At 36.6% G+C, this 26,697-nt stretch overlaps 1 protein-coding gene across 2 annotated transcripts in view; it reads right to left on the bottom strand.

The window, feature by feature from the left end:
• The window catches only part of CDC14A (cell division cycle 14A), a 54,321-nt gene that overhangs the window by 22,406 nt on the left and 5,218 nt on the right, over positions 1 to 26,697 (bottom strand). For both annotated transcript variants that reach the window (XM_069022562.1, XM_069022561.1), the window contains exons 3-7: positions 20,788 to 20,863; positions 13,814 to 13,906; positions 11,466 to 11,545; positions 5,200 to 5,266; positions 3,028 to 3,090 (exon numbers count right to left, since the gene is read on the bottom strand). In XM_069022562.1, coding sequence (XP_068878663.1) covers positions 3,028 to 3,090; positions 5,200 to 5,266; positions 11,466 to 11,545; positions 13,814 to 13,906; positions 20,788 to 20,863 — 379 coding nt within the window. The remainder of the gene's footprint in view (positions 1 to 3,027; positions 3,091 to 5,199; positions 5,267 to 11,465; positions 11,546 to 13,813; positions 13,907 to 20,787; positions 20,864 to 26,697) is intronic.

Here is a 26,697-nt window from a genome sequence, read left to right as displayed (position 1 = left end):
TTTTACTCTTTATTATGTTGTTGCATTAAAATGAAACACTTCAAATGTAATTAGCTAGCTTAACTCTATGGGACAAATTAACCATAAACTGCTTCTCAGATCTATCTTAATAACATGAAATGTAAACAAAATTTGCTGAAGCTTTCCAATAAAAGCAGAAAGATCCTTTATTTAAGATATTTCTCCTTGAGAAGGTTCAGTGATTTGGGACACCTATTAATAACATTGACAAAAACCAACATTGTTCTATGTTTTAATCAAAAATTATGGAAAAGTGCTTGCTCATGAGACACTAGCTAAAAACCCAGTTCACAGAAAACAAATTAAAAACCAATTAGCCTTCGAAACAATTACCCCTTCCCTGTAGAAACTGAAATTTACATATTGGCATTATAAGCTCTGACGAGCCAGTAATCACAGAAGAAAAGTGTAAATGAAATAAAGAGACTAGATTTTAATAAACTTTCAAACTATGACATTTTGCATTTCTTGCTCACTTTTAAATGAAAACCTAAAAAGGCTCTTCAAATTCTGTCACTGCTGAAAATGAAAGCTTCTTTGGAAATACATAACATGAACTGTAGTTCAAAACTGCCTTCTTTTCTTTCTTTAATTGAAGACTGCTCATTCCTCGTTTGGCAATGCAGTTATTCTCAGCATGACTTTTAAGGACAAAGCACTCAGTTCAGCTGCATTATTATGCTTGTGTTTTTAGCTCTCAGCTCATCAGAACATCCTAATGAGTGAAAGGTTCTGATAATGGACATCACTGTAATCAATTCAGCAACTGTTTGTTAGCTGAGCCCATTAGGCTTGCTCCCAACGTCCTTGCACAATGGAAACTCCTGGAGGTTACCCAGGTTGCATAAGGACCAGAGAACCAACCTTAGTGCCAAGCCAGGACCCCTGCCCCCCATTGCTAGCACAGACTGCCATCTCAGCACTGCAGCACCCCTACTTCCTTTAGGGAAGAAGTCCTGCTTAGTAAGCTAAAAATATTTTTGTATTTGTATCACCAGTTTTATTTGTGGATTAAGTTCTTTATAGTTACAAAGGTCACAGCAAGTAATTTTAATTTTAAGCAACATGAACTACAGGTATCCCTGTATATTTGTGCTCAAAACTACATGCAAACACCATTATTATTAAAAAACCCAATCAGTAATTTACTTCCAGTCCAACAAAAGGGGAATTAGCTGCCTTGATAACACAGCAAGATGAAAGAACTATAAACATGAAATAAAATTTCCTTTTAGCCTGCTCCATTTAAGTCGTATGCAACTTTTGTCTACATAACCACACATTTGAAGACCCAACATAGCAAAAACCTGTAACATTTAAAGATTTTGAAATATAGCACAGGACATAACTAAACATAAAGCTGACCACGATATGTAAAAAAAAAGAAGACATACCAAAAAATGGACAAAAAATTAAAGATGATTCCAAGTTCTTGCTTCTTAATCTCAGCAAGCAGCCTACTATAAACATCATTCACATATATGTACTTTTCACAAACTAATGTTAAGACTTAAACAAGATAATGGGATAGCTTTAGTCAATTATTTTAATACTCTTTTTCAAGCAGACTAATGCCTACCATGTGTACAGAATCCCAAGAATTCCTAACTACCATTTGTTTTTAGAATAAGCTTTTTCTTTTTGTACATAGAATAAACAAAAAAGCAGCAATTTCATACTTTAAATTTTAGTTTTGTTCATTTAATTTTGGTAATCCAGCAAAGGCTATACCAATCTCTCAACCTAATCATTAGGGAACATTACAGATACAGAACTCCTTCTAGAAATGCTTTCAAGTTTAGTGAAATAGGCAGTTTTGTGTTATAGACTGCCTACTGCAGGCATCTACTGTATAGATGTGCTGTCAATTAACTTTTTCCACAGTTTATTCCTCTTCTGACTTCATTTTCTTGATCATTTATGAAGCATTTCAGTATGTATCTGAAATACATACAGTTATAGGAAATACTTTTAAAATTGAGATTTTCAAACTAAGCAACTTCATTCTCATTACTTCCAAGTTTTCTGAAAATTGCAATAGAGGGGAAGAATACTGGCTACAGTAAAGCAACACAAGTTTAAAAAGAGGGTTTAATTTACATTCAAATATTTAGTACACCTCTAGTTTATAGATCTTTCTACTTAACCAATACAACTACAGGAATTTATAGTTGTTCTAAAGACAGGGTCCAATAAACTAAATGAATGTCACTGATTTCAGTAAAAACCCTTTCCCTTCCTTGGAGTGAGACACGGTAGACAAAGACCACGCAACTATTTTGGACCAGGTGTATGTACACTTTCTGTGCCTGAGATTTCCTCTGCACACAGCCCAGCCCACAGGTACAGCATGGCATATTTTAAAGCTTTGCTAAAGCAATGTAGCTTGAGATAACTTTCTACTACTAGCAGATAAGGGTAAGCACATTACAAAGTCCTAGAAGCATCCAAAGCCAATCACAGTATCTTTGTAAGAAAGTTGGCAGAACAATGAATGACACCTATTAGCTTTCTGGGACTTTGTTAGGGAAATATTTTGGATGTATTTCCTTTACTAGAATTCCACATAATGCATCCTTACTAAAAAAAAAACCTCAAAATCTGCTTAATCTATATGGCTACAAAAATCTGTCATGTATTTGGGACTAATAGGAATGGAAGAAGGAGCTAGCAAGTGCTGAAAGAAAACATATTCTGTGGGTCAGCTGAGAGACCATGGATCATATCCTGTGAGAATGTTGGGAAAGCATAACAGAGATCCCAGAAGGCAGAAATGCTACAAGAAAACAGTAGATTTATGATATGATGCACTGAAATTGCAAGGATAGTAATCCTGCATGTTCTTCACAAAGAGCATATAGGTTTCCATGTACATACCTAACATATGAACACTGGGTTTTTTACTTGAATTAAAATGTGTTTCCAGTATGTTTTAAGCTGGGGGATACTGTATACTCTTATTTTAGGCAACCCAAACACATTCCATGGATTATTAAATGTACAAACCTCGTAGTGTTCATATTCATCCACATCAAATGTCTTAAAGTCAAAAAATCCATGCTGCAAGGCCTAAAAGGCAACAAGGTGTCAGTTCACACTGAAATACAATATATAATCTCATTTTATAATACTTTTTTGAGAAAAACTAAATCCCTAAATGTTTGTGGTTGTGGATTATTGAAGCTTTTACGTTAAGACAACATTACATCCTTCACAGATTAACACCACAGACAACAAGAACTCCAACAATGTCACTGAAACACGATAGGCTCATTATTTCCCCTCTGAAGACATTAGGATGGGACATAGGGTTGTTGCATATCACTTAAATCGTAACATTGATTCTCCACACCTCACCATGTGGGGTTTTTTTCTGTAAGGCAGACGACAAGTTAAAAAGCAATTCCCTTTTTGTCATACACTCATTCAATGATTCCTATGCCAAATGTATTTTCATACAGTCGGACATAACAAAACATTGAACACAGAGTTTATTGATTTTCGGCACTTAATGTAATAGTCTGGTTTCACCACCATAATACCTAGGCAAAACGGCATATACAGAATGCAGTGCCATGCAAAATTTGTATTTCAGTATTGCTTTTAATACACATTTCACAGGCAGAATAAAGTCCACTAGACTACATTAGACAGTATTTATTACAGGACTAAAAGAAGTTTTATATTCGATTACTGTATTGTTATTAATTATGCCACTTTTGTACTAAAGATTTGTGTATAACAACCATTTGAAAACAATTCTATTAATATGAAATTCATAACCAAAATGTATTCCAAATTGGTGGAAGACATTTCTGCAGTGTATATTTATACTGAACCTATTGCATTCTGAGAAATACAGATATTGCACAACGTTCTGGAATTAAGGCGTGATAAGAACACATCACAGATCTATGATTTAAAACCAGGAATCATCAGACTGCCATTGTTTGCTACATATAGAAGACCTTTTTAGGACAAAACCAGCTTTGTTAGAGACAACATAGGCTCAGTGACTGGACCTGTCATGAAACTTAAGATACTGAGAGGTTTGTCTGAACAGCTGATTTTGAAAAATGTATTGCATTTAAGCATGGCTGGCTGGCTGCACTCCAGAACTCAGGCCCCCTGAATTACATGTATATGATATACACACACATAAACACCAAATTTATCCAGGTAAACTAAAACTACTTTCAATTAAAGCATATGTCTTCTGCCCGAAGTGTTTTTACCTCTGTAGGTGAACTAGACAAAATTCCAGTAATAAATTTCATAAGAACAAAGGAGGAAAAACTGATTCTCACCGTCCTTTTGATGTATTAGCTGCAGATAAATTACAGTGACTGCACTGACTACTTCACATCTTCAGGATCCGTAGAATGCCTCACAAATTACAGTCTTGCTGGTAACTGACAGCTCCTTTCCCACCCCCACAGAACTAAAAATATAAAGCTTGATCTCTCTTTCTCCAATTTTTAAAAAACATTTGTTTTGCCATATTTTTAAGAGCTTCAAATGGTCTATGAAGTGTCTGTACAGAACTGTTCCTATAGCCTGCTCCCTTCATCAAGGCCAATGGGAAATGAACAAAATTTAAAGGTCCCCAATTAAGAACTGATGTAAATTTTTTTAAGAAAACAATACTGGAGCTAAAGTGACACATCAAACCACTAGTAAGATACTTTAGTTTTCATAGGTGTTAAACAATTCTGAAAAGATCAGTCTCAAACACTGAACCAAGTGTTTTGGGGAAAGCTGGGGCCAAGTACATGCAAAAACTCTTCAGATTAAGTCACAGTACATCTAGGTATCTGTTTCACTTGATTTCATCCACCTGTCATTCCCTCTCACCAATGGTTATAAATGATCTATTAGCAGACCTAGCACAGTGTCTTGCATGAGGAGCTGTCCCCCAGCCAGGGCTGGTGCATTGCATGTTCCAGTTCATGAGGTGAAGTTCAAAAAGCTGTCGAAGGCCGGGCCAGACAGGTCAAAATGCAACCTTTCTCAGCCATCACTACTCAAACAGTCTCAGTAACTTAGGCTTCAGGAGAGCATGCTACTCATTCACACAGTCTGCTCCAAAACCAGGTTTTATAATCTATTTTAACAGTATTTTTCTTCATGTTTTAAAAATCAATTTAAACCTGTTTTGTAAGAAAAAAATGTTATTACCTTATTTACTCCCTGTAAACAGTCCAAGATGGTAAGATTGTATGTGCAGTTCCCAAATGAAGCATCCCTGTAGATTTAACACAAATGAATTTCATATACATAGAATTCTTTTAAGAACTAGGGGAACAGCAGCACACAACAGAATACATTCAAGCTATTTGATCCCCTTTGAGAACTCTGAATTAAAGCTTAAAGACATCTTTTTAGAAGCTTGTTCAGGCTAAAGTACTCCCCTACCCAAGATGCAGCTCAGAGTAAATGCAGCTAGATAGTGCAAGCTATTTTAGGTGCGTATTTTACATGAAGTAACTACATGCTTTTTGCCAAATTATTTATGCTTTCCTGGAACAGGAAGGTTTGCATCCTCTCTGGATTGTGTAAAGATAGTAGCAAATAAAGCACAGCTTGCTTTAACCATTATTCAAGTCTCAACTGAGTTACACTAACAGAGTAAAATAAGGCAAATAAGACTACTAGCTTGGAACTAATTTACAGGCTTTCACTTTGATGCCTGATTACAGATGTGATCAAAAGTTATCCCGATACAATTAACTTTAAAATTACTTAACCTCAGTTCTACCACTATGAAAATGACAACCTGTCTGTAAAAGATGAAGTGAGACTCCAAATCAAAACATATTCAAGTCGTAAGAGACAGCAACATTAAAAGAAAAATAACACCACTAAAAAAATGCATTGTGGAAAAACAAAAAAGTACTTTTTGAAGTGTGCTCCAGATCAGTTTGATTTTAACAAAACTTTGCCTGAGCAGATTATTTCCTTATCACTCATAAAGGAAATCCTTTATAGTTTTTCTCTTAGCTATCTTAGACAGAGTCCTAAGAACTGCAATTTATCAGAATAGCCAAATTTTAGGTTCAGACAGATACATATTTAATCTATAATGGATTCAAAATTTCAATCTTTAATTGAAAACTTTCCTTTTTTGATAAAACTTACTTGTGAGTACTATGAAGTTTGTGAATCTCAAGTACTTTAAGAGCAGAAAATTCTCACCTACTCTTTAAGAGCAGAATAAGTTTAGCAGTTTTGAGCAAGCACTGTTTGTAGAAAATGCTTTAAAGAAAATTAAATCCATAATTTTGGTAGTGTCATAGTGCAGGCAGGCCAATCTAAAAAAGCTTTCAAATTACTAGATTATTAAAACACACTTAACCATGACATTTTGGAATGGGAACTTTGAAGTGTATATAAACTTTCCATATCCAAATCCAACACAGAAGTTTTAAAAATGAGAAGCCATTTTCATTACACTGAATAAGCAGAACATACCAAAACTTAATCCATTATCTGTCAAAAATGTATTGTCTGTAAAATTCATATATTAACATGATTATTTTGAACATCACATTTTATCAACAGATCATTTTAACACAAAAGCATTTTAGCAAACAAAAAGGTCTTGTGAACAAAAAAAAAATTAAGGGCCCAATGGGAACACGCACATAGCGGAAAGGTTTTAAAAGCTGTACCAGTTTTCTGGAGGGGCTGACAGAAATGAAATCCAAACCAATGCAAACCACAAAATTAAATATTTAGAGAAATATGAGCAGAAGATATGATTGTAGCAGACAGGTTCTATGTTATTTTGCTGTAACAAGAATATAACTTTTATTTTATCTGTATGCATATAATTACCTCTTTGACTGATAAGGCATCTGACAGGGCAGTACATAAAAACAATACTGGGGGGGAAAAGCCACATAATCTCTAATCCATTAATAAGAAATACTATGAAGGAGGGTGGGAGGCTGGTGAAGTTGACCTAGATGTACAATTCCAGGTGTACAGTATTCTCAGCTACAGTTCCCACAGCCAGCTGTTAGCAGTGACATGCACATGGATGCTGGCAGCTAACATGGATTGCCTCCATCACCCGTGTCTCAAATGTCTTATTTCTGCTGATGTGCATGTGACCATTAAAGCAGGTTGCTGATCACATTTCATTACAGTATTCTTACAGTCTTTTATGCTCAAATGAATAGCCAGCTTACTTTTCAAACAGTGTTTTACCAGCTATTACCTGATAGAACTCTATTTGCTTTCAAAGCAAGAAGGAATGTGGATATTCCCAGGAGATACTGATTTAGTATGAATCTGAGCTGGCATTACAGAGCTGCATATCCCACATCCGATTTCACAGTTGTTGTAGCTGACCTCAATACTGCATAATGCTTTCCCTTTCACCAAACCTCTAAACACTGTCAATAACAAAACAGTTTGTTTCCCCAGCACTTGCCAACAAAGAAACAAACCCTAGAAGCTATAAACTAAAATCTGTCTCTGAAATTCATGTCATTATTTAGAGACTGAACACAATAATAATAAAATACAGTTGTTTTTTCTTTTGAACATAAAATCAATACAGAGTAGTTTGAGGTAAAACTCTGAAACTCTGCTTCTCAGCAGGCAACTGGTATTCATGACAGTTTTAAACGGTGTTAGCACTGTTTTTTAAATGAAAGTGAGAAGATACAGTATAAGATCTTCAAGAGACTAGAGCGTCACCAAGTGACAGTGAATCAGCCAAAAATAAGTGTCTCGAAGACAGCAGTGCCTTATCCTTCCAAGTTATCTTTAGCTTTTCTATTATAAAAACAAAACAATACAAATTTCTATGAATTTTGTAAGAGGAATGATGTGATTTCCTTCCACCCCTGAACTGTATTTGCTGAAGCTGTCTTTAAATGAAATACCAGCTGAAGACCTAAGCCGATTAAGGCTTTTTGAGGTCACCAAGCTACATGAAAGTAGATCAGTTTCCCAGCAATCACTTCATGTAAACCTACCTCAGTATGTAACAAAGAATCTGACAATGCTGCAGCTTCTACCTATTCAAGGTTGTCTTTTTTTTTTTAAATAGCAGACACTTCAGATATCAAATAAAACTTGTTAAATAGTCCAGTTGTAACACTTAACTGATCATTGCTCACTGATAAACTCTTGAACTATTCAAACAGAGATGACCTATATTACAGAAGTTATGTATTACCTAAATTCCACGCTGCCAGAATAAAATCAAGTCAATAAGTACTGGATAGCAATGATTAATATCTCCCAATTATTTCCTTCATAGACCTTAGAATATGAGGAAAGAGGCAAGACATTTGGATTACATTTTGAATTGTAAATTAGTTATTTTAGTCTTTCTCAAGACACTAAAGGTGCGGAAAGAGTGCAAAATTCCTCATAGCACCACCTTGTTTCTTCATAGTACAGCCTGATGCCAAGCAGACACACTACCTAAGGCAGAGCTACTGCTTCCAGCACAGATTCAATTGCTTGAGCCTCTGTACTATGCTACATTTTGCAACAGAGATGTTCCAAATGTCTTGGAATGGGGGGGAAGGGGGAAATATTTCGAAGGCCTTGAAAAACCAGGAAGGAGGATTAAATTATTTCTTTCCCACTCCCAGCTACTCTAGACTGTCCCACTGCAGACCCTCATCAGATCTACTTGCCCTTCTCTCAGCATCAGTAATTCTTAAGCCCCTTATATATACCAACCTCTACCTATGAATTCAATACCCAAATAGCCCCTCCCTATCAGACTTCTCAGATCTCATCTAGCTTCTTATCTTATCACAATCATTCAGTTTACTTCCTCACTCCTCTTTGCCTCACCTCCAGTACAGCCAGATTACACATCCATCTTTCCCATCAGGACAAACTACACCACAGATAACAGAATTTGCTTAGGCTCTAATCTTGTGCCAAGACCTGACGTAGTCCAAAGCAGATCCAGAAGACATTTAAGTGCTTTCCAGCCCCACACCATGCAAGAATGTTCAAGAAATCAGGATGTTTAATTTTTCTAGCAAAAGCTCCTAACACTATATTCCTTCTAGAAACAGCAAGGCTCAAGAAGACTGCCTCAGTCTAACATTGCCAAAGCTTTGTGTTAAAAAAAACCAAACCGAGCAACAAAAGCCCAAACACCTACCAGATCCCATCCACACCAGACAAAACCCACCACAAAAACCCCGTAACTGTCAAAAGCTTTAGTTTTATCATTTCTCTCACAGCAACCTAGGGCTTGAAGCACATAGAAGACTGCAAAGTAGTTATGTTTCAGAATACCCTACTCTATAAATTTATTGCTGTCTCCTGAAGCTGACAAATGGAATTCAGCAATTATTCTTTCATAATCACTCTGCCAACCCAGACATCAAAATCTGAGTAGCCCCTTTGCTGGACTTTGCCTTCTTCCATGTTTTTGGTAAGTATACTCTTCCTAAGGAAACACATTGTACATAACATAAAATTATCTCTAGAAAATCTTGCTGTTTCTTCTATTTTTTTGATCCCTCCTTTGCTGATTCTAGAGTAGCTAACTATTCTATTTTGGAATAAAATCTCATGAATTCAAACTCACAAGGATTACCTATAATCAATTAACACTTAATAGGAAATTGTTTTGTATCATTAAATTTGTTACTGTGGTTCCAATCAGCATTACAAGAAATCACAGAGACACTTTCATTAGTCCTTACCAGTCAAGCAGAAACAGCATTTTCTTATTATTGCTACTACTATCAATATCAGTATTATAAGGCATCAGTTGCAAGGCAAGAATCTATAGCCTTTGATTGGAGCAAAGTCCTGTGAGACTGTTCTGCAAACACACTATTCCTCCCAAGTTTTCTATCTTAGAATTTTGGGATCTGACAAGTTAGTTACTTCATTTTGTCAAAACCGCTTTTCTACACACCTTAATCTTCACCTTGGCAGGGGAGACAAAAACCCAAAGATATATCAATTTACTATAATGCCAAACAGCAAATTTCTTTAACTTGTCAACAAGAAACAGCTATTCAGCTATGGGGCCTGATGAGATGTATCCCAAGGTCCTGAGGGAACTGGCTGGTGTTGCTGTGAAGCCACTCTCCATATCTGAAAAGTCATGGCAGTCAGGCCCAGTCCCCAGTGACTGGAAAAAGGGAAACATTGCTCCTATTTTTAAAAAGGGTAGAAAGGGAGAGCCAGAGAACTGCAGGCTGGTGGGCACCATCCTCTATGCCTGCCTGGGAAGATCATGGAGCAGATACTCAAGGAAGCAATGCTAAGGCACATGCAAGGCATTGTTTAATATAAATCATGACACTTAAAGTAAATCTGTATCTTACACAGAATTTGGAGATGTTAAAAAACACTGACGTGTTTAAAATAACTGACTTTTTAAATGCATTGTACCAAGTATCTTTTATAATTAGTTGAAAAAAATATGGATACCCGTAGCTCAGTAAACTTCTTGGGCTCTGGAGAGCAATCAGTGACCAGGTCAGTGAATAAATTCTCTGTCAATAAAAGCTATCAATGATTTGATACCTTTTTTTTTAAATGGAGCTGATGGTTTAAGATTTTGTAGTCAAACTAGTCTTGACATAAAAAAAATCTACCACCCCAACAGATACTGCATCTGGCTTCTGTGCAAAGTATGAGAAGTGACAATCTGATCTTCCTTTGCTGAGTGGATGAACAATCAGATGAATTTGATATAGACAAAGTAGGTCTGCATTTACAAATGCCTTGGCTGACAGTGAACACTACTTGCAAAATGCAGATTCCCCTAAAAGAGAGGGTATTGACCTTCTTGCAGTTGCCTTTTATTGTCACTGTTTGCATAAGAATACCATGAGGTAGTCACATTCATAAAGCATAAGTGCATTTCATAGTCCACAGCATGAAAAATAATTGGAAGTCTCTTTATTAGGTAAGCGTGATAGCTAAACGTCCTTAGATCCAAGCCCCAACGTGACCCTAGTACAGAGAATAAAGACATAATTTCTATCAATCTATGATTCACTGAAAACATTCAGTAACCTCAATATCAGTACTTGTTCTGTAAACTAGAGAAAATGTAACAGCATAAAACCCCCTTCAATCCTGTAAGTCTCACAGCTAGGGACTAGGTAATTTAAAACATTTTAATGACTTCCAAATAGTAAAACATGATGCATTATGAAGAAAGGTTTAAGTGCTAAATCACAAACGTGCTAAGAACTATTTTCAAAACCTGACAGTTTTTGATTAAGAGTCTTATGTAAGACTTTTATCAATCTAAATGATTTATTATTCCCCAGGTAATTACACAAGATGTAAAAAATATTTTTTCTGGAGATCAGTCCTTTTGGTTCAATGTCTGTATCAGACATGATACACCTTCTCAGGAGGCAATCTAAACCCCAAATTGTTTAGCAAATTCCAAAACAGAAAAGGTAGCCTCATTTCTTATGTTCACATACCTAAATGGAAGATATGGTGGATTAGATCCAGACAAAAGCATCCTGTAAGCTTCTTCTGGTGTTTTCTTCAAGTATATAACCTAAAAGGGATGGGGGAAGAGGGGGAAAAAGAAAAAAATCAACCCTGAACCTGAGAAGTCTTTAACCAGATAGTAACTTCCTCCAGCACACTAAACTCCTAAGAATGCACGTTATACTCCTTTCATGACATCAGAAACCGACATGCCCATACAAAGAAAAGATTCAGATATCAACAGAAACTTTGTTTTCTATCAGTCCCTTATTTTAAAAACAGAAAATTGGAGAAAAAAGTCACACACTGCTGCAACTTAAAGACTTTAATGTTGCATGAATTACTGTAAATAGCTTACAATTTAAAGCCTAAATTCTTGATTATAGACAAAAGATCTTTAGAGGGTAGTTCAGAGGACTTCAGGAAAAAGATGAGTTTCCATCTTATCAAGGACTTGTGAATCTGAAGTAGGGGCGAATTCGTACTACATGTTTTCCCAACACTGCCAGTTTTATTTGACAAAAGTTATGGCCTTTCAAAGCTGTGTCTGCTCAAAGACATGCATACATGACACCTTGAACCAAACACTATTCATTTTCTGTCCACATAGCTCATAAAGGCTCATAATAAAGACACCAGGAGGAAACACAAAAAAAGGCATTAAGAACACAAAAGGAAAGAGGAAAAGAAACACTGAACAAGCTCCTGAAAAAATTGGAATTATCTTGGATGTCAAGAGCAATACAATAACTGAAGGAGAAAGGATCATGAAATGAAGAGGAAAACATCACAGTACATCTTCAGCACCTAAAAAGTATTGAATTCCATGAAGAAAAAAATCAAGGAGACATTTTCTGACTCATCTGTATCAATGAAGAGTCAGCAACCAAAACTCAGCTTTGTTTTTAATCTAATAAATCTTTGGAGTGCTTTCTTTCTGCAACATACACAAAAAAAAATCCCAACAACCCAAAAAGCCCCTTGTGAATAGTTTGGATAAAGTGAACTAGTATTTAAAAAGCAATGTGAGTAAAAGCTTGAAAAAAAAAAATACTTTATAGACAGTAACTATTCTCTTACAAGAGTTTTTTTACAAGGGACAAGATCTTCTTCCCTTGCCCCACTGTCACTACTGTAAATCTTACCATATGGCACCGCTACTTGTAAAACCCAGATTCAATAAATACTGAACATTTAAATTTTTTTTTTTCCTCTGATGTTTTCATTTTTATGTTCTCAGCCTCCTGAGTGATGATGTGGTTGAAAGTTCCCCACAGTTAGGGCACTCTGCAAGCACATGACATGTAGCAATACTGGCCACACATACCCGCTGTCAAGAAAACTCCTATCATATTTCCTAGGAAGCTTACAAAACAAAAAGGGAATCAGTATTTTCCAAGTCCACCTTAACACTTATCCACAGTATTTCAAGTGCAATTTAGATTCATTTTTTTCCCACCTGCACCTGCCATTTACAAATCAGAAGTATATGGAGCAGATCCCCTCTAGAGCTGCTTAGATTACCAGCAAACAAACCCTTCATGTTTCAGGTAGGACTGAGATGTGTAATTTAGATTTTTAAATTAGGAAAAAACACTCATGCAAGCAAATAACTGGACATGCCCTAGTAGTTTGCTGTTATCTGGTCATTTGCTGCCATTAGAACTACAAACTTAAGAACTTAACAGCTTTTCTCTCTTACTGGCATTACAGAAATCTAATAAAAGTATTACTAACAAAATACACACTCAAAGGAATCATGAGAAAGAAATATGTCCAGTCTATCTGCTACCTATAAGGAAAACGAACGGGAACCAGGACAAATAAACCAAACCTCCTCAATTAACTCTCAAACACTGGTAGAGTTGTGGCACGCTATTATTCTGGGGAGGCTATGAAAATTAAATGAGAAAAGAAATCAATTCAATAATCACTATGCCTCTGGTCTAATAGCTTTCAGAAGGCTGTGAGAAAAATCTTTTCTCCTTCTCACTCTGAATCTCACTAATGACATGAAAAGCAATTGATTCTAATATGGTCAATTAGAGGTCAGTTTGTGATTTGGATTTTCCACATTCAGGAAAATGGTATTCTATGGAAAAACATGCAGAGGATCTGCCAAAGCCATTCCCTGTGCAGTAAAATAAAAGGAGTTAAGGGACGAAGACAGGGTTTCCCTAAAACTCATACCGCAGAGTTTTCAAAGACAACTTAGAGACAAATGAAATGACCATCTGCCCACCTCCCTAAAGGGGCACCCCTAGAGAAGCCATTTCACACAAAGCAGAAGTCTCTTAAGGAAGGTTAAAGTATCCATGGGATCAAAAATACTTACAGCATATGCACCTATTAGAAAAGCTGCATTCGCTCGCTTCCGCTGGTCAAAACTGGTGTAGTACACGATCTTCTTTCTTGATAGACTGAAATACTGTTTAAAAGAAAGTAAACAAACAAAACAGCATATTTACTAAGAAAAGAATACACTTTAAGAATACTTTAGCCAAACCACTTTTACAAAACTGCAAAATAGGTCAGAAAAAATTCTTATAAAAGAGATTCTTAAAATTAAAGGAGAAAAAATTACTGATACTCTGAACAGTCTTCTTATATCCCAGATAATTAAGAGTGCAAGGAAATAGCCACTGTTTCCAGGCAGATCTCTTGGTTAGCTGTACAAAAACATGCTACAATGGGGAGCTGAACCAAAATCTTCAGTATAAAAAACTGGATTTTTTCCCCCAAGTTTAGATATTTGAAACATTAGCTTATGAACACTGATTAAAGACATTGACATTTTCAAACTAAAACATCCTCCTGTATGTTAAATCTCTTTAGCACACAATTCTGTGGAGAAGACAGAAGAAAAACTCAAGCAATCAACCTTAAAGGCATTTTTTAAGTTAAACACTTCCATCTATACTATTTTAAAATGGGGTGACAGACATCTTTAGAAAGCTTCAACAGCAAGAATTCATTTAAAAAGTAAGAAAAAGAGAAGATTGCATAAGAGAAAAGCCTGAAGAAAAGGCTAGGCAAAGACAAAACTAGTAACACTCGCAATTCTTGTTTCTTTAGGAAGAAAAGAAGCCTCTGTCAGAATCCTGTGGACAAACCTCTCATTGAAAACAAAATCAACAAGCACCAGAAAAGAACAATAATGACAAGCTGCAGCAAAACTATTTAAAGCCAGAGAGAGACAATATTGTCAGTTAAAAATGGCAAGTTGGACAATTTACCACATCAACAATTTTTAAAACTTCACAAATTGCCACACTTCCATTCTGCTGCACAACTGCACATTTTTCCTGACCGATTTTTACAGTACTCCTACAGTTTTGAGGAAGTAATCAACAGACATACTAGATTCTGTTTCTAAATATTTGAAGCATTTTTCTAGTTTTAAAAGTTGCACATTCTATAAAATGTCCTAATACCGCTGCTATTACCCAACTTCAGGTTTCTAACTCTTGACACTGTTGACACTTGGGGAGGGGAGATAAGGTAACTGCTTCAGAACAGTGTTTCTTTCATTTGTAGTGCCAACTGTATTTCACTTCCAGAAATCTGTCAATGTCGCTCTCAGCTCAAAACTTGTTGCAAATTTTAGATCAGTTTTATCAAATTTTACAGAAAAAAAGTATCAAATAGCCAATCAACTCAGGAGAAAACTGATGTAGGTACAACAGTGAGTTTCTTACTCCCACCCCCCACAGAAACAGCACCCTTAGTCACAGTTCTAACTGCATCTTCCAGTCTGGTCTTACAAGCCACAACTTCCAGAGGTGGAAGGAGTGAGAGTTAATGCAACTGAGTGTAGAGTGTATCTAAATAGGACTGTTAATTCCTGAAATAGATGGTTGCTGTTGATTGGAAGAGGTTGTATCTTGAGGCCAACAGCAACATCTCTAAGTATATATGCAAACATACAAAGGACAAGTCGTTACTTAATTAGTGAAGCATTCAATTACTATTAAAACTTGACAAAATGAATCCCAGTACTTTAAGATTCCTCCCTTCTTCCCCCTCCTCAATTTTTTAATTTTAGTGTTCTCTAACTGCAATTCCACCCATGATGTGTAGGTGGGATAAGATTACAGTAGTTATGCAACAGTGACAGAACTTCAATTATAACTTATTGACTACTACTTATTTTAAAGCAAAGTTCTTTGCAGCAGTTTACAGTTCACCTAAAACACTATTTTAAACTGCAAAGCTAGCTAGTGAGAAGTTCTATGTAATAAGACCATATTTCTTATTTTATAGAATGGATTTTTTAATCATATGGGTATATCAAGTCATTCCAATTTTGAGACACTTTTGTACCCAAAGCAGCCATAACCTGAAGTTTCCAGAATATTTAGATGAAAACAATGTATCAGTTTTAGTGCATAATTTTCAAAATGTAAGGGTTTAATCCTCGTTATATGAAATACTTAAATGTGTTTTGAATCCTGACTACAGCTTTAACACAAAATTGAAAACTGACATTAATGCCTAATAGCATAGAAAGCAGTGGAAAACAGCAGCACAATTTAACTTTTCAGAAGCCTATAAAACAGATCACTGCTTTTATTTACACACTAGTATCAGAAAATTAAGTTTTACAGTAGGTGTTTGCTGAAGCGTCAATGCAATGCATCTGTTAACATTAACGTGCAGTTTGCCAACTCAGTAAACTTTCGTTATCAAAACTAAGCAATTGGATCTATTTTTAAAAATACTGATTTTCTGACCATATTTCATAAACTACATCTACTCCTGTGGCCAGGTCCAATGACAAGCTTTCACAACAGCTCTGAGAGGTGACTGTTTTTACAGCTCCAGAGCTCCACCTGAATGGATTAGGGCTTTAGTTCCCTTAGGCACTGCACAGCTCTGAAGAGCCAGGAATGTTTCAAAACGGACTTTTTCAATACAGGTCTTCTAGGGAATAACTATAGTTGCAGATAACTTAGTTGCCAATAAACTTTTTTTTTTCCACAATAAAACTGAGGTGCACACGCTATAAAGCACAAAAATATCCTTTACCAGTAAGAAAATTTTATCAGTTTCACACATCATTAAAAGATAAAATTTTAACAGTATAACACAACAGTATCTGCCAAGATATAGCCCAGAGGAAAGACAATCTTGTGAATTAAAAGCAGAGGTTACACAGAAAGTGTAGCAGTTTTTGCTTTAGGTGATAAAACTAATTCATGAAGTGTATGAGAGGGTTACAGAACATTTACTTTCACTGTAAGATTACACTTTTCTTTTTTAAAAGTTCCTTGTAAATCTCAAAATAGATTTATTTGCAGAGAAATTGATGACAGGATTAGAAAGTGCCGTGGACAATTACTGGATTGATAGCTGTGTAAAATTACCATATATTTGACAGCATTTTATATAATGGCATGGTTTAACACAGTTGTACTGTTCAAGCAAGAAATTACTTCAATGTGTTTAATAAGCCTAGATCTAAGCAAATTCTACTTTTATATATATATACAGGTGTGTATATATAGGTAATATATACATGTAAACATCAGTGAATACAAGACTGACGAACTCAATAGAAAATAATTAATTTAAACACATGCATGTAACCCTGCCTCAAAAGCTAGGCTGTCCTAAAGGAGATGCTTTGCAATTACTATAGTTCCATGCGTATGCCCAGCAGTTTATTTATGTTAAAACAAAACAAGTAGCTGAACCCCTCTACGATTCAGCAGCAATACAGTTAGCACAGCATACAAAAAATGTTAACTCCATAGTTTATAAGCCTGTCAAGTACCTTTTCTCTCCTGCCATTGATCCTCAATACTTGTATCATTTTTATCAGCAGCACTCCCTGATTACTTCTGCTCCTTAATTTATTGAGACTGTGTAAGGCTATGCACAGATAAAACACAAGAGTTCTTTAAAAGCAGTTTTTATGAAATCAGACTTACTTAAAACAAGAAAAAAATTTTTCTTTCATAAATGAAGCCCAGTTGCTTAGTCAAGTGGTTTTTTTTTCCTGAACAGAATTCAAATAACAAGTAGGAAGACAGCACAGACAAGCATTTTTTGCTTGCTGTTGACTTGGATAGTGAAAATCATCTTCACAGCAACCAGCAATTGAAAAATTACAAACACAACAAGGTCAGAAAGGTTTTCCTGTAAGGCATAGCCAAGACTTTGCCTCAAACTTTCTCAGCAAATGGATATCTGAATAAATTCTCCACCTCTCCAGAATGGAATTATTTACTATTTAAAAAAATCAGTCAGCATAAAGTTACAACAGTTTATTTTAAAATCTTGGTCTGCTATTAGCACATTTTAAACTGGTATCCTTCTTCCTCACCAGTCCCCCAAGAAAGGAGACGGGAAAGCAGAACACTGCCTCCATGTTGAGCTTCTCTCCCAAAACAGAAACAGGCATAGCTGAAAGACTTAAAAGGAAGTTTGTGGGGCTTGCAAGTTTTAATGAGATCTTATACTTTCATTTCTCCTGCTCCTATCCATAGAAGTTTCAAAACTAAAGAAGTCTTAAATTCCTTTTGAGACACCATATCCACATCAAAACCATCATGTTTGTGAATAATTTCTTTTTGTGCCATATTTCAAGACTCTTTTCTTAAGTACATTAAGTGCTTACCCAACCAAGTATACCAAATCACCTGGGCTTAAGCACTATGATTGCTTCAGGGTCCCAGATGTATTGCAGTATGGTAATAGCAACCATCCCATGATAATCTGCAGTGCCTTTTACTTCCTAGGATGAAACAAATCCTGCTGCTGGTCACAGGGCACCCTTTCAGCAAGGGTGTGCAAGCAGCAGTTGCCCAATAGGACTCTCTCTCTGTCCTTAGTCCAATCTGTACTTTCCACCTCTGAAATGCTCATCCCAGGCTGCTTACACATCACCTGGTGCCACATGACAATTACCATACTTTTGCTGCTGCAGGGCAGACAAGTCACAGGTCATGAACTTGTGAACACACTGGTTCAGGCCCCAGAACTCCTCTTGGGGACAGACACAAGATGAGGTGCAGAAATGGTGACTTTGTAATTCTGGCCTGGGGAAGCTGAGCAGCAGCCACTGAAGCTAGGCCTACAGTCCCCAGCAGATGCACTCCTCTGAGGCATGTAAATACGCATGCAGAGGCAGGCTTCAGCCCAGGGACTCCATCTTACAAGCCTACTTACCCACTGCAGATGGTATCTAAATTAGGACAGAGTGTGGCACATATTTTAACTACCAGAAGCTTACATTAGCAGTGCTGGCCTACCCCAGGAGCAGTGCCAATCAGCCAGACAGGAGTCTATTCATACATAAGTTTCTATACCACTCTGGCAGTATTCCAAGCTTTAGCTGTTTGATTCCAGGTATTACTTTCAAGTAGTTGCACTATCAGGTTACCCTTCTCTTTCATGCATTAGGAGTTTAATTTAACCTATTTGGAATTAGCCTCTGGCAAGCCAGCAGCAACAAACTGCACTTCCTCCCAGTGGAGACTTCTCTGTCCCAGTCCTGGCCAGCTGTACCCAGCAGCACAAGTACATTCACTCTTTTCAAAAAATAGAGAAGTTACATTAAAATGACATTACAGTTTGCTGAACCAAACCTGCAAATACTGGGGTTAACAGTTCAGTTCCAATTTAGCTCCCTTATTTTTGCCATCATAACATCCAATCTTCACCATCATGCTTACAAGCCACTTCTGACAATTAGCTTGCCTCATTCAATGAGCAAGATGATGGTCTCAACAACAAAAATAAAGACTGCAGACACATTCCTGTTTAATACTGAACCATTAAAAAAAACCCCAAGATATTTATTAGTTGCATACTTCTTTTCTGGGTGAAATTCTTGGTACCTAGGTTGAAGACTGAAGGCATACAGTAATACATGAGACTATATTAAGGTTCCAAACTGATCACAGTCTCAATCTGAATCTGGAAAAGACAACTGATATCTCTAGTTCCCATGGGCACAGCGGAGTTAGAATAGTAGGTTTATTATTGGTTCTTCTCTGGAGTAACTGCTTCACAGAGCAAACATTCTCCAGTTTTTAATAACTCAAATATAAGGTCACAAACAGCAGAATTACGGTGAGAAAAAATAGATTCCTACTGAGTAAGAATCATTGGTCATGCATTTGAATGGGACAGTGGCACTGCAGAATAGGGTGATAATGTATTTATAAGGTCTCTGATGTTATCAAATGGCAAATCCAATGTTTTCCCAATGTGAGCACAGGCATTCAAAATAGCAAATAGCAGAGTTTAACTTTTTATCTTTATAAATATTTTTTTAAAGTAAGAAGCAATGTAAATTTTCACTAGAAGCACTTCTTTTTTTTTTCCAAGAAATTTGTAGCAACTCTACAAGTCCCTCAGTTTGCAGAACCTCCTCTTAAGAACACATGGAATTCAGCATGCCCCTGAAAGCAGTAGATAGCATGAATCAACTTAACTAAGGGTTTTATTTGTGCCCCAGACATAATGTCATTTTCCATAAAGGGACCCCCTTAACAGTGGCCAAAGCAATCACATCTGTTGTCCTATTTTCCCCTTCTTTCAGTAACAGGTCTAATATTTTAAATCTGTAATATTTAGTGAAGGGTTTCCTCACTATTTGCCCACAAGTTACATTAATTAGCATTTTGGAATTAAAACATCTTTCGACTCTTGCAGTTGATGGATTTTCTATACATGCTGAAAATCACTTCACAGGTATTTGGAGAAGGTTAAGTCTGCAGCTGTACATAACATTCAGTGGGTCTGGCTGAGATGGAGCTGGGGTTTAGCCACATCAGCTGTGGTTTAGATTTGTGACCAAAACTGTGTTGATAACACACCCATGTTTTACCTACTGCCTAGCAATGCTCTCATAGTACCAAGGCCTTCTCTCTCTTGCTCTGCCCCTCACCCTCCTTTCCACTGAGGCTTACTTTAAAAAGTGTGATTTCAGGACCCATGTTTTCTTCCTTGAGTACCTGCTTTTTCAGTTATTCAGACCAGTATACACACTTCATTAGCTGAAAACCTGTGACACGAGCAGAGGCTTTTGTTACTATTGTCTTGAAGGTGCTAAGGTTATGCAAAAAGATGAACAAAGCCTTCAGTCACCTGCCTCACCTCCTAAGCCAAAATGAGAGCATATTATTTTCTTCCACTCTTCAGAGGGAAACAAACTTGGAACAAAGAACATCCTTAACAATAATCCTTAGCAATAACCATCTAGCTAATAAGCACCTAACAACCACTTTCAAACTGGCAAATTTTATTTCAATTTGAAAATACAAAAATATAGGAACATTGTTTTTAAATGAAGCTTACCTTTAATTTCTTATTTAGTTTACAGCAGTATCTGTATAACATTGCCAAATTTAAAGGTCCAAAATCTCCGTAGAAACTGGGGAAAAAAACCAAAACCCAGTGTTATTAATACAAAAAAGCTAAGCAAATTTCAACATGCATGTCGTTGATAATTAAAGCTGGAAATAAAGGATACTGAGTAGCCAATACACATGGAACAACAGGTAAGTCCTTTCTTGATTAATTTAAAAGGACAATAGGAACAATTAATTTAAACTTACTCATAGCTTCAGTTTAAGATATTCCAGTAACTATTTTTCCCATTATATACACACATTAACTACAGATTTTTTTTCTTCATCCTGTGACATCCACTCTGGCTTTGGCCAAAACCACAGACTGAAGAACTTGAAGACATTATATACATTTAAACCATGCTGATATCATCCTAAAGATTCTACAACTGCTTAAGATAAGAATATGTCATTACATACTCTCAAGAATAAGCTAAACAGAATTTCTTACGGGTGATAAAATTTATTTAATAACATCTAGTCTTGATCTCAGTCTGAAATTTAAGCTCATTTCTTTATACCCCTTTCTTTGCTATTCCAGAGATTAGATGTTACATACACACTTTACATCTAATTATGTTTCCTTTTTTCCTCCCCTCACCTCTGGGATGTTCTTCCAATTTATTATTTATTTCCTGTTCTAAGTATCAACTTCTCATTGTTCTTGTTTCTCTCTTCTACATTTTTAAACTGCATTGTATTTGAAGCAACGCTCTCTGGCCTTAAGGTAAGAGCTAGTAGCAGTAGTCTGTACAGGAAAATTACTGCACAACAGGCATTCCTTCCTTGCAGTGATTCACAGTGCTCTTCCTAGCAAACCCTCTATATAGGCACCTTTACAAGTAACAGAAGCCTTTATGCAAGCAACTTACAGCAACCTCTTCTAGAGCTCCCTCTCCATCAATTGTGCAAAACTGGTCAAAATTTAAGCTGCAAATGTCGTGTCCTCCAGTAATTCTCCTTTTGTGCATAAAAATCTTAATCTTGATGGTCTATGCAAATTTGTTGAAGCACATGTTATGAATTACAGTGAGAATGGACTACTACCTTAAAACTGCTTTAACGTGATCTGCCATAAGTCTTTTTGATAAAAGAGACAGGAAGCTTCTTGCCTACTGACAAACAAAACAAGCCATTGGCATCTGAATGCGTTCTATTTGGGGAATCACAAAGGAAAAAGTTGTTCTGGACTTACAGTCTTTGAATTGTAATTCAAAGACTGTATGTCCAGAACTTACTGAAATTACAAGATAGAATAGATGGCAGTACCTATCAAGCTTTCTTCCCCGTGGCAAAGGGTTTATGTTTCCAGTTGAACATAAAAAGAAAATTTCCACTTTGAGAGCAGTCAAACACTGGGGAGCACTTGCACAGAGAGGTTGTAAAGTCACAACCAAATTGTTCAAGGATCTGAACAACCTGCGCTTGTCAGCCTTGCTTTGAGCCCACAGGTTGCATTACTTATCTGCAGAGGTGCCTTCTGGCTTCACCCCTTCTGTGCAGACACAAAACCAAATTCCGAGTGCTTTATCTTTTTAGTGCTTATAACATCACTGATATCATCCTCCCCACATTCTCTTAAACAAGAAAGCCAAGACCAGTGCAAAAAGAGACAATCACATTAGTTTGATCACTAAGACAAGCAGCCTTCCTGCCACACCAATGCTATTTCAGTATCATCTACTTTACAACATCAAGTAACAACACAAGTGTTGGTTAAGATTCAGTTCAGCGCAAAACATTATGATGTAATTACAGAAGCTAATTAGCTGGGAAAAAGACCAAGCTGTTCAACTACTAGAATTTAATTTGCAGATTGGACAGAATTTAACTAAACCAAGAGAAAACTGCAGCAGCAGTAAAGCAGGGTTTAACTTCAGAATTCCTCATCTTCTCTTAGATAAGTCTGCCAGATATGGTCAATAGTTATTTTTAAAAGAAAACCCTCCATACAGTTTTTCATAGAGATGAAATAAAAATGTTCTAAGGACAAGTGTGAGTTAGGACAAACAAGAAGTTAAAACTGGAGCTCTAAAAACACTGGAGTGAATGTAGCTACTAGGAAAGTCATATAGAAAGCTTCCTAACATCTCTGCCCACACAGTGGCACTAACACATGAATCAAACACCCCCACCCTATCTTACTCCATCAAATGTAGAGCATTCTTTCACTTAAATATATGATGAAGAGTAAAACTTATGATATTAAAATTATTTTGGAAAAATACTTTTTAAAGTCTTGTGGAAAAATATGGAATGGGATAGTTACTGTAATACAGAATACTTTTTTAAAAACCATTGTGAGCAAAGTATCTGAAAGATAACTGAATACACAGTTCATCTAAAGAACTGAACAAGTACAGCCATGTTTTATGATAAGATGTATTACAATTCATTTGAAGTACATCAATATGAAGTCATATATCCACTTCTACTTTTCTATGTGATTAAATTAATTCAAACATCAGTGTAGGAAAAGTACATGAAAATCAATTTACAAATTTATCCACAAGACAAATTAGTATTTTGGTGGGTTTAAGGATAAAACACATTTGAGTCTATCCAGGAAGTAACTGTATTTCTACAAAATGAAACTATTCAGCTTCTCTCAGCCACCAAGTTAAAGATGGCACAATCTTTGACTATTTCTTCATCACTGATTACCATTGAGAATCCAGTGCTTCTCTTAATATGGTGGAGTGGGGGTAGAAGTACCCGAGTTTAAGACTCTGATACTGCCACTGTTTGTCTATGCTGCAGAAACAAGATATTTCTCAGAATCCAAACACAATCAAAGGAAAGGCACTTTTGGTCACTGCTGCACCAGCATTACTACCCATACAGAAAACCACTGGCAATTCCCAAGTTATTTCCCTACTACCATAGAGGCAGTATAAACCAGCCATCGACTTTGCTGATAAACCATTGTGGTTGACATGTGAGGCTGAAAGTTAAAACAATGCATGTAACATAATCCTTCTCCATTTTATACCTCTAAACTGAATAAGGTAATTATCCCTTCTTTATTTGGGCTAAGTTAAAAATGTGCTTTACAAGCTACAAATCAAAAGAGTTCTTTGAAAGATAATACAAGGCTCTGTACTAAAGTCGATGAGCTCTGATCTACAAAATCTTTCTTCAATTTACATCCCTAGACCTAAATACAGTTTCTGACATGTTTAAGCAGAAGGATTTAATCCTATGCACCCTCATTACTTTTTCTATAAAAGGCCATTTTTATACTTGAATTAGTGACACTTGATCCTGATTCACCCAAAGGATTTTCACGTTAAGACCACAATTTTAAGTAAATGTAAGTGGAACATGGGAAATAGGCAGGGTATAGATAGGGAATGGGGATGAAATGGCATACCAAGTCACCATCTGAATAAAGAATTTTATTTGGCAAAAGCTGAAGATCAACGTAAGAAAAGTCAAGGAGTCACTGATAACAATTAATCCAGTATCATTTTACTTCCATCTCTTTTACCTCTAGATGTTTGAGCAAAGCATTTAAACACAGTAAGAAACTGGAATGTCTCTGAAGCTTAAGCCAGTTAGAGAGACAGTCATTTACAATGGAGGTGGAAATCAGAGGAACAAAAGGCAGGTATGGTATTAATTAACATTTAATTGTGTTTTGTTTTAATCAAATACTTAGATGATACCTGATACCTTAAATTATTCTTCCCCCTCATCCCATGGAGACTTGCTATCATTACGCTTCTCAAACCAAGCAGCAAAACCCCAGAATATACTAGATGAACATTTAAATACTCTACTTCAAAAACACCATCATGATGCCACCTGGAAGCAGTAGCATAAGTTTCTGGTATCTGTTTTCTCTGTAGATTAGACTCTAGAACCATTTCTTCCTACCTGTACTTTGTTGCAGTATAATATCTGAGGCACTTGTTGTACTGTATCAGAGGAATGGGCTTCCCCTTAGAAAGCCTAGCCCACGGGTATACTCTGCCATGCAAATAGTTACTGTAAATTCTTCCAGGGAATTTAATGGTGAAAGAAATGCAGCCCACACCCCTTAGTAACAAGTCGTTTCCAACTGCAGTTCCATGGGATGCCACATGAAGGTGCCATCAGTCAGTTCAAGCCTGAACCAGCACTTCGGAATGCCAACACCACTTCTTACTAAGCACTCGACCCTTGTGCCAGAGAAAAATGAAACAGATTTGCCATCCTGAATTATGAGATGGTGCCATTCAATGAAGGAATACTATAACCTAGCAGACTTTTAACTGAATTGATAACCTCCACAGAATCACAGAGTAGGCTGAGGTGCCTTTCTGCAGTGTTGCTCTCAGCCTCTCATTCCCCAGTCTGCCCATACACCCAGGGTTGCCCCATCCCAGGCGCAGAATCTGGCACTTGCCCTTGTTAAACTTCGTGCAGTTGGTGATCGTCCATCTCCCTAATTTGTTAAGGTCCATATTAACATCAGTCAATCTATCAGGCCAAGATACCATCTTTCAAAGATAAAATGCATTACTTATACTTTAGTCCACATGCCTGGTACTTTTTCCCTACAGAGCAGTAGTTTTGTACTGCCATTCACTTCCCATCAGGGCACGATGTTTCTTGCTTGCCACCTTATTCAGTCATTGGTTTGGTAACTTGACAACAGAGGCATCATTTAATAACTGCAATCATTTTCTGGAGTACATATCCCAGAACTGGAGCACAAGGACTCCTTAAAGTATAATGTTTGCCTTATTGAAGGCTTGCCATCATATAAAGCCATTTTCCTGCCAAAACAGGAGCCCCCACCAAGCTTGCAATTACTTAAGCCAAAAGCTAAAACCTAAGAACCTGGTGAAATAACTGCAAAACTTCTCTAATTTTTCAGCATTTTACAAATGTCCAGCTTCCTATTAAAATTAAGCAATGAGATTGTTTCTCTTATAGTAATTCATCCTTCTTGCTCCTCCCTCCCTCTTTCCTACACAGGAACATTCAGGTTACTACCCTCTAAAGGCCTTGCTGCATCGGTTCTGAGCCTGGCCACTCAACAATACAAGAGCCAGGTGTTGCAGAAGTGGCCAACTGATTAGGACAGCTACTTGCTTCAAATCACAAGATGAGCACATCTCACATGCAACAAAGTCTCTGGGTGAGAGAGGATCAGTCTGCACACTCATTACAACCTAACTGCTGGTTGGGAAATTTTACCAATTCGGGCTTTTTTCTCCAACTCCAGTTTCCTGGAGTGTGTTTCTCCTCCCCACTTCTCAAGCACATGAAAAAAGGTGGCCACTGTTTTCCTCCTCTAGTCCACTGATTCCAATAACACGTGAATTGTTAGGAGCTTTCTTAATCAGGTTGAGACAAAATCCCTAATGCTTAATGCTACTTAGGGATTGCACGCTTCTGAACAGACAAAGGATGATACAGCAAACATAACCCTGGAAATATCTAAAGGTAAAAATAATGCAGAGGCCCTGGATTATGCAAAAAACCCCAGTCCATTTCCTCTTGGAAGTTCCAAATCCTCCTCAAGATCCTGATTCTTCAAAACCCAAAACCAAATAATCAATGAAGAGGTTCTCCCATAGAAAGTTTCCCTATAGAAGAACCTTCAGGTCATGTCAGAAGCCTAGTCTCTTTGGAAAAAAAGTCAACAGAGGCCAAGATGCACCTAAGGGGTTTCCTAGACAAGCTACATTCCCATCCAATATAAAACTGGAGCTTAGAAAGTTGCTGTTTTATCCTGGTACCCTTTTACTGCAAACAAAAGAAAAAACTCCTCAGTACTACTGGCAAATGCATTTTATCTTTTACTTATAAAAAGCAAAGACAGAAATGGTAAAGCAATGTATAGGTACAAAATTAAGGAAATTCC

Source organism: Aphelocoma coerulescens, chromosome 8 (assembly GCF_041296385.1).
Source record: "Aphelocoma coerulescens isolate FSJ_1873_10779 chromosome 8, UR_Acoe_1.0, whole genome shotgun sequence".
Classification (NCBI taxonomy): Eukaryota; Metazoa; Chordata; class Aves; order Passeriformes; family Corvidae; genus Aphelocoma; species Aphelocoma coerulescens.
The sequence above is the reverse complement of the archived record's forward strand: the minus strand, read 5'-3'. Positions and strand labels throughout refer to the sequence as shown.